The sequence below is a fragment of the Paramisgurnus dabryanus genome, chromosome 6, assembly GCF_030506205.2.
Source record: "Paramisgurnus dabryanus chromosome 6, PD_genome_1.1, whole genome shotgun sequence".
Lineage (NCBI taxonomy): Eukaryota > Metazoa > Chordata > Actinopteri > Cypriniformes > Cobitidae > Paramisgurnus > Paramisgurnus dabryanus.
The window spans coordinates 13,417,469-13,434,182 of NC_133342.1; the positions used below are offsets into that span (position 1 = coordinate 13,417,469).

The 16,714-nt window shown below is 34.8% G+C and overlaps 1 protein-coding gene and 2 long non-coding RNA genes across 3 annotated transcripts in view; 2 read left to right on the top strand and 1 right to left on the bottom strand.

The window, feature by feature from the left end:
• LOC135747192 (uncharacterized) overlaps nucleotides 1-16,714 on the top strand; it is a 40,998-nt gene that overhangs the window by 15,878 nt on the left and 8,406 nt on the right. The gene's annotated exons all lie outside the window — the stretch shown is intronic.
• Nucleotides 705-2,221, bottom strand: ccl20l (C-C motif chemokine ligand 20-like). Its single transcript, XM_065265858.1, has 4 exons — nucleotides 2,068-2,221; nucleotides 1,663-1,780; nucleotides 1,240-1,317; nucleotides 705-990 (listed from the first exon to the last, which is right to left on the bottom strand). The coding sequence occupies exons 1-4, from the start codon at nucleotides 2,135-2,137 to the stop codon at nucleotides 918-920; spliced, it is 339 nt and encodes a 112-aa protein (XP_065121930.1). The 5' UTR covers nucleotides 2,138-2,221; the 3' UTR covers nucleotides 705-917.
• Nucleotides 12,945-14,913, top strand: LOC135747191 (uncharacterized). The gene is made up of 3 exons (XR_010531734.2): nucleotides 12,945-13,072; nucleotides 13,469-13,517; nucleotides 14,752-14,913. It is a non-coding gene; the product is annotated as an uncharacterized lncRNA (long non-coding RNA).

Below are 16,714 nucleotides of genomic sequence, written 5' to 3' on the forward strand. Positions count from 1 at the left end.
TGATAAATGATAAAAGCACACAGCTGGTGGAAACCATTGATTTTCATAGTAGGTTAAGCAAATACTATGGAAGTATTGTGATGAATAATGATGTCAATATTATTCCCATTGAATTCTGTGTGCTTTTCATCATTTATATTTTTTTTCTTCTTTTGTGTTCATCAGAAAAAAAATAATTCATGCAGGCCTAGAACAAAATGAGGATGAGTAAATAAAAAAAAAAAAAATTCATTTTGGGTGAACTATTCTTTTAATATCAAATTAATCACATGTAATTTAAGTGTTTAGCTCTAGGTGGCAGCACTGTCCAACATTAAGTGATGAGTGATTGGTTTGCATTTTTGTAACACAGCAAAATAATCTTTCTTTTTCTTATGATCTTTTTAACTTCTAATCTTTTTAACCATAAACTCTGGGACAGCAATACAATACTTGACTTCTTTCAGGATAAATCCTTTCCTGAGCAGCAGAGAGCGATATTTAACAGTGTATAGACACCCATCACTACAACTACAACATCAAATTTTAGGAGTATCTTTGGTTGTAAAAGACCCTGACGATTTGGACATAATCTCTGCTGTATAAAGCAGATCCCTTTATAGATATATGTTATAGGTTATTCTAAACAAGAGTGATAAGAGTGATAGTATTTTCTTTAGTAATAGCTATGTAGTTTTGAACACATTAATTATGAGTGATTTAGAGACGTTCATGGAGTGACTTTTATTTCAGCATTGTTTGTGTAAATCAAACATCTCAGACTTTATAATCATACATAAAACATAAAGAATAAAAAATAAAGATTCACACAGAAGACAGTATACAGTTAATATTTGCTCAGAATAGAAATGAACACATGATGACAGATGCAGATAATGTAATCTGCACTCAAAGAAAAACACATTTATCCGCGAAAACTATGGGCTGCTGTCCATTTTGGCAGTGGTGAGGTGCTGATGTTTAGGACGTGTCTTTTTATTCATTTTAGAGCTGTGAAGGAAATACAAATTTAAGTCATTAAATGTTATATGATCAACATGAAAGAACAAGTAAATGTGTCACTAATTTGAGATATAAGTGTTACATGAGACATCTTTTTAAAGGAGTAGTCCACTTTAAAGAGGGGGCCCATTGACTTAACATAGTATTGTTTTATTACAATGAAAAGTCAATGGACCCAATCTTTAAAGTGGACTACTCCTTTAAGGTTACTAAACACCCAAGGCACTCATTTCTTACCTCAGACGATGAAGAATTGCTTTTACCCAATCGTCAGCAATGCTCGCACACACCTTCTTCTTGTGCTTGGTGAAGAAACTTTAAAAGAAAGATTATGACATAATTTACATTACATACATTTTTGCAACAATTGCATTTGAAGTATTACATGAATTTTTAGGATCAAACATTAAATTCAGCGACATATCAGTATTTTTTTTTGTTAAAAGGTTGCTTATTGCAATATATGTTATTGTTTGAGATTAAAGGCAAATGTAATAATAGTGCCCTGTAATAATGCTGTGGGTTTCGTGACAGTTACAGTATGTGCCACATATTTAAATGTATTGCTAAATGTGCTTTGGCTGGTGTAATCACTTTGTTGTGGGTAGATGGGTGAACCCTGACTCATTCCTGTGGTAACCTGGTTAGTACAGTACTCACATAATGGCATCCATACGACACACCTCACGGGAGCTCTGCTCGATGTAGCCTTTGATCCAACTGAAGGGCAAAGGCTCTCGAGTGTATTTCACACAACAGGCATAGTTCATCGGCCCATCTGATATGACACAAAACACGCACAGCAACCGATATATCAAATAGAAAATGGCTTCATATCTGCAATTCATTCAAATAATCATGCGGTTATAACCATCAAAGTTTGATTTCATACTGATTTCAATCTTTGACCTAAAACCTTAATCACAAAAAATGACTAATTGTGCTTTTCACAGACTGAGTCACATATAGCCTCTAAACAGTATGTTAAATAAATGATTAAAATAATTGAACACATCAACAACAAATACAAAGCGTATTAAGTGTTAGTATGCATGTCGGACTTACAAGCTGCTGGAGTTTGAGGAAACAAGGATAGAAGCAGGCTGCTGATGAGAGCAACTGTGACTACAGACATTATGAGAGTCGTATCAGTCAGTCAAAGATGTTTGCTTCGACACCGCAGGGCTTTATATATAAGCGAGATATACCCATATCTTAGAGCAAATCAAGTTTCGGGGTCAAAAATGGGGACAGCAACATGTGAAAAGGGGACAGGAAGCCAATACGAGCAGAAATTTTATATTGCTTACAAAGCAGGTTTTAACCGCATGTGCAGAGTGATCTAAGATGCTTTCTATTCTTAAGCAATTACCCGAGTAAGTAGTCCTTTGCATGTTAATTTTAGAAGAGTTTCGAATGTCACATTCGCCTTATATGACTGCTTTGTAATTTTAATGGACTGCACAGGGGATTAAGAAATTAGGGCGTAAATCAGTGTTGTCATCATGATGTTTTAAATTATTGTCTCTTTGATGACTAACATAAAAAAAAATGATGCATGCACTTTGAAAAATGCTCTAAAGAGTCATTGGGTCAACAATGGATGAACCCAACCCACTTGGTTGTAATTTTTGTTTTAACCCAAAATACCGGGTTATTTAACCAAAAATGCTGGGTGTTTTAAGTTACTGTTGGGTTAAATGGCTTAATTTATCCCTGGTGTGCCTGGAGGGCCGGTGTCCTGCAGTTTAGCTCCAACTTGCCTTAGCACACCTGCCTGGAAATTTCTAGTATGCTTAAAGGATTACTCCACTTTCTTAAAAATAATCCTGATAATTTACTCACTCCCATGTCATCCAAAATGTTGATGTCTTTCTTTGTACAGTCGAGAAGAAATTACGTTTTTGAGGAAAACTTTCTAGGATTTTTCTCATTTTAATAGACTTTATTGGCCCCAACAGTTTACAGTTTCAATCCAGCCTCAAAGGGCTCTGAATGATCCCAAACGAGGCATAGAAAAAAAGCAAGAAAAAACACTTTTAAACCACAACTTCTCGTCTTGCACCAGTCGTGTGACGAGCCAGCGCAACCTCACATAATTGCATAAGCACATTGAAAGGTCATGCGTTACATATGTGAAACCCACATTTGCAAACCATTTTAAACAATAAACTGACACAAAAAAGGACGTCAGAACGGTCCTCTTTCTCCACACTTGTAAACACTGGGGCGGTAGATCGCATACGCCATGCATGGCCTTTTGACGTCATGCCGCATTACATGAGGTTGCGTCGGTGCATCACACGGCTGGTGCAAGACGAAAAGTTGTGGTTTAAAAGTGCATATTTTTTATTTTTCTTGCCAAAAATGACAATCGTTTTGCTAGATAAGACCCTTATGCCTCTTTGGGATCGTTTAGAGCCCTTTGAAGCTGCATTGAAACTGCAATTTTAAACTGCATTTAAACTGTTGAGGTCAAAAAAGTCTATTAAATTGAGAAAAATCCTGGAATGTTTTTCTAAAAAATTTAATTTCTGCTCAAATGAACATAGAAAGACATCAATATTTTGGATGAAATGGGGGTGAGTAAATTATCTGGATTTTTTTTAAAGAAAGTGGAGTAATCCTTTAAGACCTAAATTAGTTGCTTCAGGTGTGTTTGATTAGGGTTGGAGCTAAACTCTGCAGGACACTGGCCCTCCAGGGCCGAGTTTGCGCACCCCTGATTTAACCCAGCGGCTGGGTTTGTCCTTTTTTACCCAACACTGGGCTGAAAGTAACCCAGCATATTTTAGAGTGTGTCATCTTTGCATTTATCTACTGTTTGTGATATTTACTTGATCGGATCAATTTCTATGACTACATTTAAACTTAGACAATTTACAATTTGATGACATCATTTCACACCTTATCTTAAGCCACCAAATGTGTTTACTGCGGAATTTGTTTGTTATGCAATGTCAGGATTAGCTAAACCTCTTCTTTACCATGACCCATTTAGCGGTGAGAATGACAATTTCCCCTCTGAGCAAAAGAACAAATTAACACGCACAGCTTCTGTGACCTAGAAAACATTTCAATACCAGAATCTAACTGAGAAGAGAAAGAGAGAGAGTCAACACAAATATCATACAGTACATTATATACATTTGGTTACATACATCATGCCCCACAGACCTTTTATGCAAAATGAAATGCACTAGTGTGCCTTTTTATCTAAACACTACACTTTAAATTCTGCTGAGTCATTTTTAACCCAATGCTGGGTAAATATTGGGCAGAACACATGTTGGGTTATAAATAAACCTATGCTGGGTTGTTGCCCCGGCCCCCAGTTTGAAAACCACTGGGCTATAGGACATTTCAGTCATTTTTTTCAAACATACCGTAGAAAATATTACTGGTGTGCATCTTGACACAAAACAATATATGTTAAGATATGTTAGTGCAAGATGTTTTTAAATTAAGGCAGATCAAATATCCATTTTAGTCTGGGACTAGGATAAGCCCTGTCTGGGAAACCGTCCATATATCTTTGATAAAACCAAGAGATAAGATATACACTTAAAAATCTTTTCATGCAAGGTGCAAAATGTCAGCTGCAAGTTCTATTTTTGTCCATTGGTAAATCATTTATACCATATTTCCAGGAAGTGTCTTGAGAGCAAAGTGATATCTAAGAATTATAGCAAGAGTTATTTCTTTTGTCATCCATTCCTCTATTACATTCTTTACAGCATAATAACATCTTTTTATATGTCAGTGATAGATGATAGTGATATATGTTTGACAGATAAATAAGACAGTCAAATAGATAGACAAACAGACAGACAGCCGGCAATATTGGACATATTACATATTATGTGCAAAGGATGCACATATTATGAGTCAGACTATTGCTGCTACCTTTTCTTATCTCCTTTCTTATTCCTCTTTTACTTTATATATCTCTTTCTATTCATTTTGCATTCACACGTTCAAGTTCACTGTAAGCACAGAGTTAATTCAACTCACTGCCATAAAAATATTTGTTTAACAAACAAGTATTTTTAAAGGGGTCATAGCATGAAAATCGAACTTTTTCCATGTTTAAAGGTGCTCTAAGCGAATTCACGCGTTTAAGACCATAAAAATTTTTTGTTACATACAGCAAACATCTCCTCACTATCTGCTTGCTGCCTGCCCGCTGAAACTGTAAAAAAAACGCGATCTCTGTAGACAGCCCAGGCTCTACAAACTGCAATAAACACACAGTGGCCAAACCTGCACCACGAAACAAAACAAAGTGTTCCAGCCAATAAACGCCAAGAAGGATTTGGGGGTTGAGTTTGGGCGCGTTCATGAAAGCACGGAAGGGAGGGGGAGGAGTTAACTATGCTCAGTTTGTTTGAAAACACATTTCAAAAATCAACACACTGATTCGCTTAGAACACCTTTAAGTGCTATAATTGGGTCCCCAGTGCTTCGATCAACGTAGAAAATGTGAAAAAGAACAAAACAGTAACTTTGTTTGGGTAAGCCATTTTTTGCAAACATGTGAAAAATTAGGTCGTTCAGATTTCGCCCGTTTTGTGAGGTAGGTAGTAAGGCAATTACAATAATACTGCCCCTTAATTTGCACTATCCAACCACTACACTGCCATTTAGTGAAGAGAGAAAGAGAGAGAGAAAAAATTATTGACAGCACAATTGAGTTCCAATTGCAACAAACCACCATCATTGCGATCAGTGTTTGCATTTCATCTGCTCATTTGCATTTTAGAGGACACACCCAAAAACTGCACATTTTTGCTCTGACCTACAAAATGGGAATTTTAACATGCTTTACTAAATTATCTGTGGAGTATTTTGAACTAAAACTTCACATATGCACTCTGGGGAAACCAAAGACTTATTTTACATCTTTAAAAAATCTCATAATATGACCCCTTTAAGATAAACAAATAAGTAATTTTAAGTTAAATCTACTTCAAATTGCGGAACAGGCAATTTAAATTTTTCATTCACTGAACGTAAAACATCTTGCTCCAGCAATATATCCTTGTTAGATTAACTAAACATTTCCTGTTCTACAAATGGTCAGTTAACAATATAAGAAACTTTATTTCACACATTTTATTTTATAAAACTGGTAATGTTAAAGGTGGGGTGCATGATCTCTGAAAGCCAATGTTGAAAATCACCTAAAAAACATGCCCCTACCCCAATAGAATCTGGGCCTTCTTTTGATAGACCCGCCCCACACACGCAACCCAATGATGTCGCTTAGTAGAGACGCCCCTTACTGCTGATTGGCTACAAGTGTGTTTTGGGAGTCGTCCCGACTCCCTTTTCCAAAATGTTTTTGAAAAATCATGCAACCTGTCTTTAACAGGGACAGTTCACAAGTCTTTTTAAGATGTCAAATAAATCTTTGGTGTCCCCAGAATGCGTATGTGAAGTTGTAGCTCTTAATATTATATAGATAATTTATTATTTATTTATTTATATAGCATGTTAAAATTGCCACTTTGTAGGTGTGAGCAAAAATGTGCTGTTTTTGGTGTGTCCTTTAAAATGCAAATGAGTTGTTCTCTGCACTAAACGCCAGTGCCGTGGTTGGATAGTGGAGATTTAGGGGCGGTATTATCCCCTTCTGACATCACAAGGGGAGCCAAATTTTAATGACCTATTTTTTCACAGGCTTGCAGAGAATGGTCTACCAAAACTAAGTTACTGGGTTGATCTTTTTCACATTTTCTAGGTTGATAGTAGCACTGGGGACCAAATTATAGCACTTAAACGTGGAAAAAGTCAGATTTTCATGAAATGTCCCCTTTAAGAGAACTCTCAACTTCACACAGAGACATCAACATTCAACACACAAGTCTCAGTAATGGGGACAGTAATCAAATCCCATTCACCACAAAAATAATAAGCAACAATGATAACAAAAACAACTGCAGTAGCATAAATGAAGACAACAAACAGCAAAACAACACTCAAATAACAGTAGCAGTGCAATGCATGATGGGTAAAATTGTCAAATCTAGCGACTTAAATAAGCTAAAATAAATTGATTTAACTCGAAATTTCTTGTTAAATAATAGAAATCATGCATTAAACTTAAACAATTGCATAATTTTTCAGGGTTGAGGTGTACTTATTTATTTGGGTTAAAACAAAATGAGGGTTAACAGTGTTGAATGTATATGTGACCAATTAAACGATTGTCATTAAAATGCCATTTTATACCAATACTACATTATCTTTTATATAAGCATTGTACAGAACATAAATAAAAACCATTAACTAGACAAAAATATATAGTCTTTCATTGATATGTTTGCTAAAGATGATGATGATGAATGTATTGAACTTTGACATATGCTGCATTAGCAGTAGGTTACATTCACCATTATCAAAATCAGTCTGGCTCCATATGTATACAGCACACAGCTGAATTAATGAGCAATGTGACACCTCTCTCAATATCTCTTTGCTTTGTTTCTTTTTATTGAGACCTTTCTCTGTGCCTCTGTCTCCGCTCTCCCCCGCGCTCTGCTCTGAAACACACGTGAATCATATCGTACGCCCCCTCTCGTCTGCACCAGAGCAGAGTGGGACTTTGCTCGGTTTCTGTGTGTGCACTTCAATCTTGTGTGTTTGTTCTCAGTCTGAATAATTACCGTATGTGGGTGGATGTAAGCTTCACTCATTTTTATTCCTTTATAATGACCCAGTGGGAGGTTAACAAATTAATACTTCAAATGATGAATCTACACAGGAAAAACAGAGAGAGAGAGACAGACAGAAGACATGTCAGGTCACCAGCCATCCCATTTATTGCTCTCCTGTGATAAATATTTCATCCTGAGATTAAAATTCATAGGGTAAATTTTACACCTGGGTCCTCCCGAAGCCTGATATTGCCTGTCAAAGTCAGAATACCCAGAGCTTTTGTACATTGATTGGAAATGCCTGTGAAATCAGGAGATAATCATTGGTTGACCTTCATATCTGACCTAACTTGACCTTGTGGTCAGGGTGATAGAGCGAATGGGCTTAATCTGAGCAATTTATTCTGACTGTGTCGATTAAAAATACTCATCCTATGCCTACATTTGTTTATAAGTGAGAGCTGAAATCAATCACTATTGAAATTCTCTACAGTGAGTGAATAAGATGACTGATTTATGGTATATGAAATTGAAAAAACATTAACTACGTGAATGAACATTTCTATGATGAATACTCTGCATACAGACATTTATTTAAATGTATGACTGCCAGATGATGATACAAGCTCCCTCCTGAATCATAGTTCATACTCATCAAACCAGACCACACTGCAAAAAATGACTTTCTTACTTGGTATTTTGGTCTTGTTTTCAGTATAAAAATATCTAAAAAATGTTTTAATTAAAATGTCTTGATGAGCAAAATTACCTAGGAAAATAAGTCGAGTTTTTAGACAAAAAAATATAAAATTTAAGTAAATTTGTGCTTAAAAATCTAAACTTATTTAAAAAAAAATCTTTCTTATTCCATTGGCAGATTTTTTTTGCCTTTTTAAGCACAAATTTTCTAAATGTTTATATTTTTTCTAAATTACTTATTTTCCTAGTTAATTTTGCTCATCAAGAAAATACATCTTAATTTAAGAATTTTTAGATATCTTTACTGAAAAAAGACAAAAATACTAAGTAAGAAAGTCGTTTTTTTTTCCCATAGTCATAGTAATTTTGGTTGCTCATTAATAAATAAAACTATTAAAATACATTTAACCACATAACCATACAAATTCAAGATTGCAAAATAAATATGCTTATTTTACACTGCAAAAAATGGCTTTCTTACGTATTTTTGTCTTGTTTTCAGTACAAATATTTTTTATTTATTTAAGATCCATTTTCTTGATGAGCAAAATGACCTAAGAAAAAAATCTAGTTTTTAGACAAAAAATATAAAAACATTTGTGCTTAAAACACGCAATTAAATCTGCCATTGGGGTAAGAAAAAAAATCTTGAAAAAAGTTTACTTTAACTCAATTAATTTACTTTAACTCAACCTTAATTCAAGAAACACCATTGTCAGATATTTTTGCTTGTTTTAAGCACAAATTCACTTAAATTGTATATTTTGGTCTAAAAACTAGAGTTTCTTTCTTAGGCCATTTTGCTCATCAAGAAAATACTTCTTGATTTAAGGATTTATAGATATTTGTACTGAAAACAAGACAAAAATACTAAGTAAGAACGCCATTTTTTGCAGTGTAAAGAGAAAACGTCAAGTCATACTGTATGACCAGTGAGCTCGGTTTCCACCAGATGGTTCTGTGGTGCAAAATGCATTGCATGTTCATCGATTAATTTTTATCTTACGCGAACAAAACTTGATTTATGTTGCTTACACGTGGCAAATTTTTTTTGTCAAGTTAGGCTGAATATATTCCTTTTCATCGGCTGGGTCCGAAAACTTTTAAATGCGGCTGAAAACGCCTGAATGACACGGATTCCCAGCTGTTTTTCAGCTGAGTGCCAGCTTTCTTTAGTCAAGCATATTAGCTTTGAGTCGGTTGGTTGTTGTAATACTTGTCCCGCCCCTCCTCCACTGTGATTGGATGGTCGTGTGAGAACTGACATTGACGAGCGGAGCTTTTCACCCAAAGTTGAATCCCTTTCAACTCTTGACGCTCAGCGCCGAGCCGCAGAAAAACAGACGAGCGCCGGTTTTCAGTGCGGGAAAAACTTCTAGCTGCGGGCTAATTTGAAAAACGCAGAGCTTCCATCGGAAATAATTGAAAACATGCGCCGGCCGCGGGCATAAAAACTTTGGTGTGCACGCCCCCTTAGGGAGCTGACTTCTTGCCTCGCTGCCTCATGAGGCACTGACTTCGGAGGCATGAAGGCAGCAAAGAGAAACGCTTTCGGACACACTTCATAGGCAGCGTGTTTGAAATATAAACAGAGAGCGCCTTTGTGATAACTAGTCACATATTTGAAAACTACAATATTAATTTCTCTCTAGAAATGCCATTAAAGGGTGTAAAAAGTGAAAATGTACACATACACGCATAGACTTGTGGGACAGGACGATCTAAGGAGTCAGGAAGTAAACCTAACATTGGATTTGGACTTGCCTTGATGCCTTCCTGCCTTGGAATGCTGCCTCAGAAGGCAACAATTTAGAGTTTTTGGACGCAGCCATTGTTTTATCAACACAGAAGTGGATACAGTAGCGTTGTATTGCACATGTACAGCGCGTTGTCTAATCGTTTGTGCACCTGAGCCAAAACAATTTTATAGGGCACATACTGTATGCAGGCTGCATACTCATTAAGCCTTACAACAATTTATAATAAACTAGAAATAATAGTCAACTTTATAATTGTTAATATTCTAATAATATATATGTCTTGATGACGTATGCAACCTACAAATGCGAGATCCAGAGACCGCAACCTTCGGATTGAGAAACGGTTTATGTGCACTTTTATCAAGTGCACTTTTTTCACGAAAATGACGATGAATTAATAGACCCTTTTACAGCTCACATGATCAAATAGCCTGCACACGCACATTTTGGCAACGGTAGTGGTGTTGTTCCCCAGTGGTTTTAACTTGTTATCAACTCAGAAAGTTTATCAAAACAGTTTCCCAGCATCAAAATGTCTGGTTGTTGCGTTTGGTTGCACTAATATAATATTCTAATATATGTATACATGGCCACTTTATATTTGGCCATCTGCTAACGTCTTCTATCCACTAGTACACGGATCTGGTAGCTGGGTTGAAAAAGTTGATAAAGTTAACTTTTAAAAATAACTTTCTCTGTCTGTGTTGGTTCGCTGCTGATTCTTGCCGTACTTCCGTTGCCAATATGCACACATACGTTGCCACGTCATTATTGTGTACAAACAGTAAAAGGGTCTATAAAAACGCTCTCGAAATTAACTGAAAATAATCAGATTCTTGGATATTCAGATCTCGAATATATCAAACATGTGAGTAAATCCGATTATATACTATCATAATATGCACTGTTTAGTGGCTGTAGTTTGTTTGTTATATGCCTGCAGTTGTTTATGTGTTACTGTATGCTCCGTAACATTACCTGTAAGCGGCTAATGGATGTTCACATTTTCAACACGTTATTTATTAATGTTTGGTCATACAAAATCACAGAAACTTACAAGACTAAGGTCGTGTGCATGCGGGTTACTTAATGAAATTTTTGGTTGACAGAGTTTGTAATACTTAAATAAGAAACATTTAAAAAACAAACATTTTAACCTTCCTTATCAGTTTATGTCTTTTAAATTGCCACACTTTTTTAGAGTACAGTACCTTGACCCGGATTATATTTTATAGTTAAGTTTCCATGTAGTTCCATACCTGTCATTTATTTTGTTTACCTTATCTTGTTTGTTGTAATCAAAACAAAATTTAGGTCTTGGTTGGTTGACACTTGATATCTGGGGGTCCTGTATTTGAAATTATTCTCATTAGCAAACAGAGCATTGTATAATATGGAAATTGTAAGCAACTGTTCTAATCGTGATTATTGCCCTTCAGGGGGCGCCAGAGACATGCAGACTTTTTTGTTTTGCCTACAAAATTCTCCCATTGTTGATTGTCTAAGTAAAGCTATCTGTATTCTACATCATATTTATACCACATGACTTTATTAAACAGTTTTGGTCATTTCCTGGTGGCATCTGTTCAGCTTTCTCATCAAATATGCTTTTAACATTAAAATCACCTCAAAGGCTTTGGCCAAAAGCTTAAGTAGGAGATTTGTTACTGAGAATAGACAGAGTGAAGGCAGATCCATAAATCTAAAGAATATCAAATCTGGCATTACCTTGTCATGACGCATCCGATTCTCCTCCTTTCTCAAATTTGGGCACTGATCCAACTTTAAAGTAATCAAATATTTCTCATTCTGGAGATGATTTTTGTAGTTTGTGATAAATTCTGTCCAATAAAGCCTGTGGGATGACAGCTATGAAGGATGTAAAGGACACTAAAAACAATGAATGATTATTTAAGGCCCCACTTCTTGTTTGAATGGCCTCGTGCCAGAGGCAGCGCAGTTTTTATGAAAGTGTCTGTGTAAAAGTTTTGCTTTCAGAGTCTTGCATTTGCAATGAATTGAGAGATGCAGACTGATGAGTAGTAGTGCCCTGGTGAAAAACAAATATACTTTATTGTATTTCAAGTATATTTAACTTTGCAATAGTACATTACAAATATACTTACAAAGGAATGTACTTTCTTTAAACATATTTAAAGTATGCTTACAACATATTTGCGCGTATTTTTTACAATTAAACTTTTAACATACTTCAAAATAATTATACTTTAGTATATTTTCTAAAAGTATACTTTAGAAAAATATATTTAAAGTTAAAGTTTTGTGCAATTTTTAAAGTATACTAAATTTAAACTTATTTTAAAATGTATTTTAGGTATACTTTATCGGTATGCTTAAAGTTATCATTATAATAATGCACTGACATTATATTTCTAAAATACATTATTTAGTATTCTTTAGAAACAGTATATTTTAAGTACATTTTGATATGTATATGGGGTGTACAAATGTATATTATTTTATGGAGAAATAACGTGGGCTTAAAATTACGACAGAGCAGTATGTTCAGTTACATTTTATATTGTAGATGTATACATTTGTAATATACTATTAACATAATAAGGTACACTTTAACTTCACTATAGTCAAGCATTGGATAAATCAATTAACTGTGTTTTACCACAAAATAACCATGGTTTTGCTAATAATAATCAATACACCAAAAAAAAAAAAAATACTAAACTTTTACCACAAAAAAAACATTCATTTTCGTAAGGGGAATATGAGTGTTTGTTTTTTTTGTAGTTTTTGAGTCAATTGCATACCGCTTTTAGCTGTACACATTAATTAACTTAAACAGTTTTCGTAAATGCATTTCAGAGAAAAGTGAATTCTGAGATTTGAATAATGCATCTGACGTGTGTGATGACGTCACGACGCACGTATTTTGATTTTTACCAGTCGTTCAAGACGGACGGGTTCAGTCCCAAGGTACGTTAAAATATCTTAAAATTAATTATATTTGATTATCGTTTGACCATTCTGAAGTTTATCAGTAGACTATCATATTTCGAATGCGAAATGTTGTCAATAACGCGGTGTCTAACTCGCTATTAGTGATAAGCTGCTGTGTAGCTTAGCTTAGCTTATAGCTAATGTTAAAGGTTTGAAAGATAGCACTGTTAGGCTGTTATATCGAATTAGTACACCCGATTGTTTTGTTAAATATATGTATTGGTGTGTATGTATATGTTAATGAAAAAAGGTAGTGTCAGAAAATCTGTTTTTTAAATGTAGCGTGAAAGTTAACCATTTATTGACTGTCAGAGGTTGTAAGGCTTTTACCTAACTGTATTTAGTATTAATGATGCTGCATTCTTTCCTCAGAAGCTAAAGTTTTTCAAAGACATTTGTAGGAAGGACTTTGCAGCTAATGGTAAGTCATTTTGGTAACACTTTATTTCGATAGTCCACTTTAGACATTTTACTAATTATTAGTAACTTTTCAACTACTTATCAACTACCAATCTTTAGAGAATTAGTAAACTGTCTGCTTAATATCTACTAACACTTTATTGTGATGATATCTCAACAGACATTCAACTGTTTATAAGTATCTTTGCAGGTGCATGTCAACTTATTCCACTAACCCAAACCTCTTCCCTAACCCCAACCCTTACAGTCTACTAATACTCTAATGACAGTTAGTTGACGTATAGTTGCAAATTATTGAAAGTTAGTTGACATGAAGTTGGAAAGTTATTTATAGTTAGTAGAATGTCTAAAGTGGACTATCAAAATAAAGTGTAACCGTCATTTTAAACTCTTAAGATATAATAATTCATTCGTAGTAGTAAATCAAGCTTCAGTTTAGATAACGTTATATACATATTGAGGCGGTTTCCCGGACAGGGATTAGACTACTCCTAGACTAAAATAAATGTAAGAGCTGTCCAAACTGAAAACAACTTGCACTGACATATCTTAAAATACACCAGTGTCCTTTGTTTTGCCTCAAAATGCACACAGGTAATGTTTTTATTAAGGCATGTTTTTTGAAACTAGTTATATTTCTTAATTAAACTAAGGCCTAGTCCTGTTTTAAGCTAATCCCTTTCCAGGAAACCACCCAATTGTCTGCTTGTTGCATTTTCTTTCTGACAAGTTTTACATTTAAATTTAATACAATAAAATCTTTCTTTAGGAGCTGAAGTATTTTATGTAAGGAGGATTTTGCAGCCCATATAGGCAAGTCATTATAATGAAAACTCTTAGGGGTGGTTTCCCAGACAGGGATTAGATTTATCCAGGACTAGACCTTAGTTTAATTAGGATAGTTTTAACAAACATGCCTTACTAAAAACATTACTTATGTGCATTACGATGTAAAACAAAGGGCACTGATGTATTTTAAGATATGTCAGAGCAAGTTGTTTTCAGTTTGGACAGCTCTTACATTTATTTTAGTCTAGGACTAGTCTAATCCCTCTCCGGGAAACCGCCCCTTAATATATATGATGACATTTAAGTCAAGCTCTAGTTTAGGTAAAAATATATCTGCTATACAATCTCTGCCAGTAAACTATAGATTTAATACAGTAAGTCTTAAATTAATGTAATGTTTTAATATTAAACACTTTTTAATTGAGCTTATTGTCTCTCTTTTTCAGATTTCCTTAGGCTGAACCAAAACCTGCCAGACTAAAGTTGATTTGGGAGAGAAAGACGTTGTAAACTCACTCATCTTGACATTCTTCAATGAGTAATTGTTCAATTTTTAGGCAAATACTGTACACTTTGAATGGTGTGAATAAAACTATATTTTAAATATATTTAAAATGAATTGTTTTTGACTGTTTTAATCAGCTTTTATTTATTTGGAAAAAAATATTTTGGTTATGTTACCAGCTAAAGTAATCTATTCACAAAATAGCACTCTTTAAGTTAACTAATTATTAACGCACTTGAAGTATACTCATTACTAATCTAGCTGCAGGTATGTAAAAGTATACAAAATGTAATGTACTTGGCATATTCATTTTTCACCAGTGCAGTTTTTAGAGTTTTGGATTGGCCAAAAATATATAGAATGTACGCAAACAGTCTATTTAAGGTATACTGATTGTATGTTTGCAAGACACTCATAATACATTTGTAATGTACTCCTAACATAAATAAAACACACTCTAAATCCACTTATCAAGCATGAATTTAGCACAAAAACAAGTCATGTACTTAAATTGTACTAAATACACTTAAAGTTGTTCCACTTTAGCACACAAAAGTACACTAAATACACTTAAAGTTGTACTTTGTTACAATTAATATACAACTAAAATATATTAAGTACAAAATTAGTTGTTCCAAAATAGCACTCTTTTAATAAACTAATCAATAGCACACTTTAAGTATACTGGTCATTAGTGTGACTGCAAGTATACTTAAGTATATCAAAATTAAATATATTTAGCATACTATTTTTTCACCAGGGTGGGAATAGTACATCTGAAACAAGCTCATATTTAATCTCTCTCCCCCTTTGTTCTGATTGGTTTGATTGTTGTCAGTATGCAAAACTTTTTACATTTAAATTGAATTACATTTTAAAGAGGACATTTCACAATACTTTTTTAAGATGTCAAATAAATCGTTGGTGTTCCCAGAGTATGTATGTGAAGTTCTAGTTCAAAATACCATATAGATATTTTATTATAACATGTTAAAATTGACACTTTGTAGGTGTGAGAAAATGTGCCTTTTTTTGGCTGTGTCTTTTTAAATGCAAATGAGCTGATCTCTGACAAAATGTCAGTGTCGTGATTGGATAGTGCAGATTAAGCGTATTATCCCTTTCTGACATCACAAGGGGAGCCAAATTTCATTGACCTATTTTTTCACATGCTTGCAGAGAATGAATCATTCGTTGTTTTGTGTACCTGTAAATGCACATGCTGTCAGAGATGTACGGACATTTGGATTTTGATTTGCATTGGATTGATAGACCTAGGATTTGCCTGGAGGTTTACTTGTATCTGGTGTGCAAACGTATGAAAATGTTATGGAAAAATGTGGAAATGTTCATGCACAAACATTCATGCTGGTCTAAGCTTTTTTCAGGAGGGATAGTCTTTCTCTTTTTGTCTCTCTACCCCTTATTTCTCTCTCTCTCCCATTCCCTCTCTTGCCGTCCCACACTCGCTTTCTTTCTGGCTGTCTTTCAGAAGCAGAAGTCTGTGATAAAGCTAAAGGTGACATGATAAGCTGTGCAATCATCTAGGTCTGAGGTGCCCTAATCCCTGCCTAAGCCCTGTCATAAATCCATCTGTTATCTATGTTTCTTCTCTATTCCCAACACCAAAACACAAAGCACCCACGCCGAGAAGACTCTTGTCAAGATGCATTCTGCCTGCAGTCTCTCGTTCTCTCTCTGCCTCTCTCTCTCTCTCTCTCTCTCTCTCTCTCTCTCTGCCTATCTCTCAGAAGGACTGTGTGTGTGTCAAGTCTGGCTCTTTGATTTATTGTGCCACTCTGGCCCGTGTTCGTCTGGGCCAGCGGTGTGTGTTTGTTTTCTGATGCACAGGAGGACAGCGTTGAGCAAATGTTAGCATGCTGCACAGACTGTTAACGTGTTTG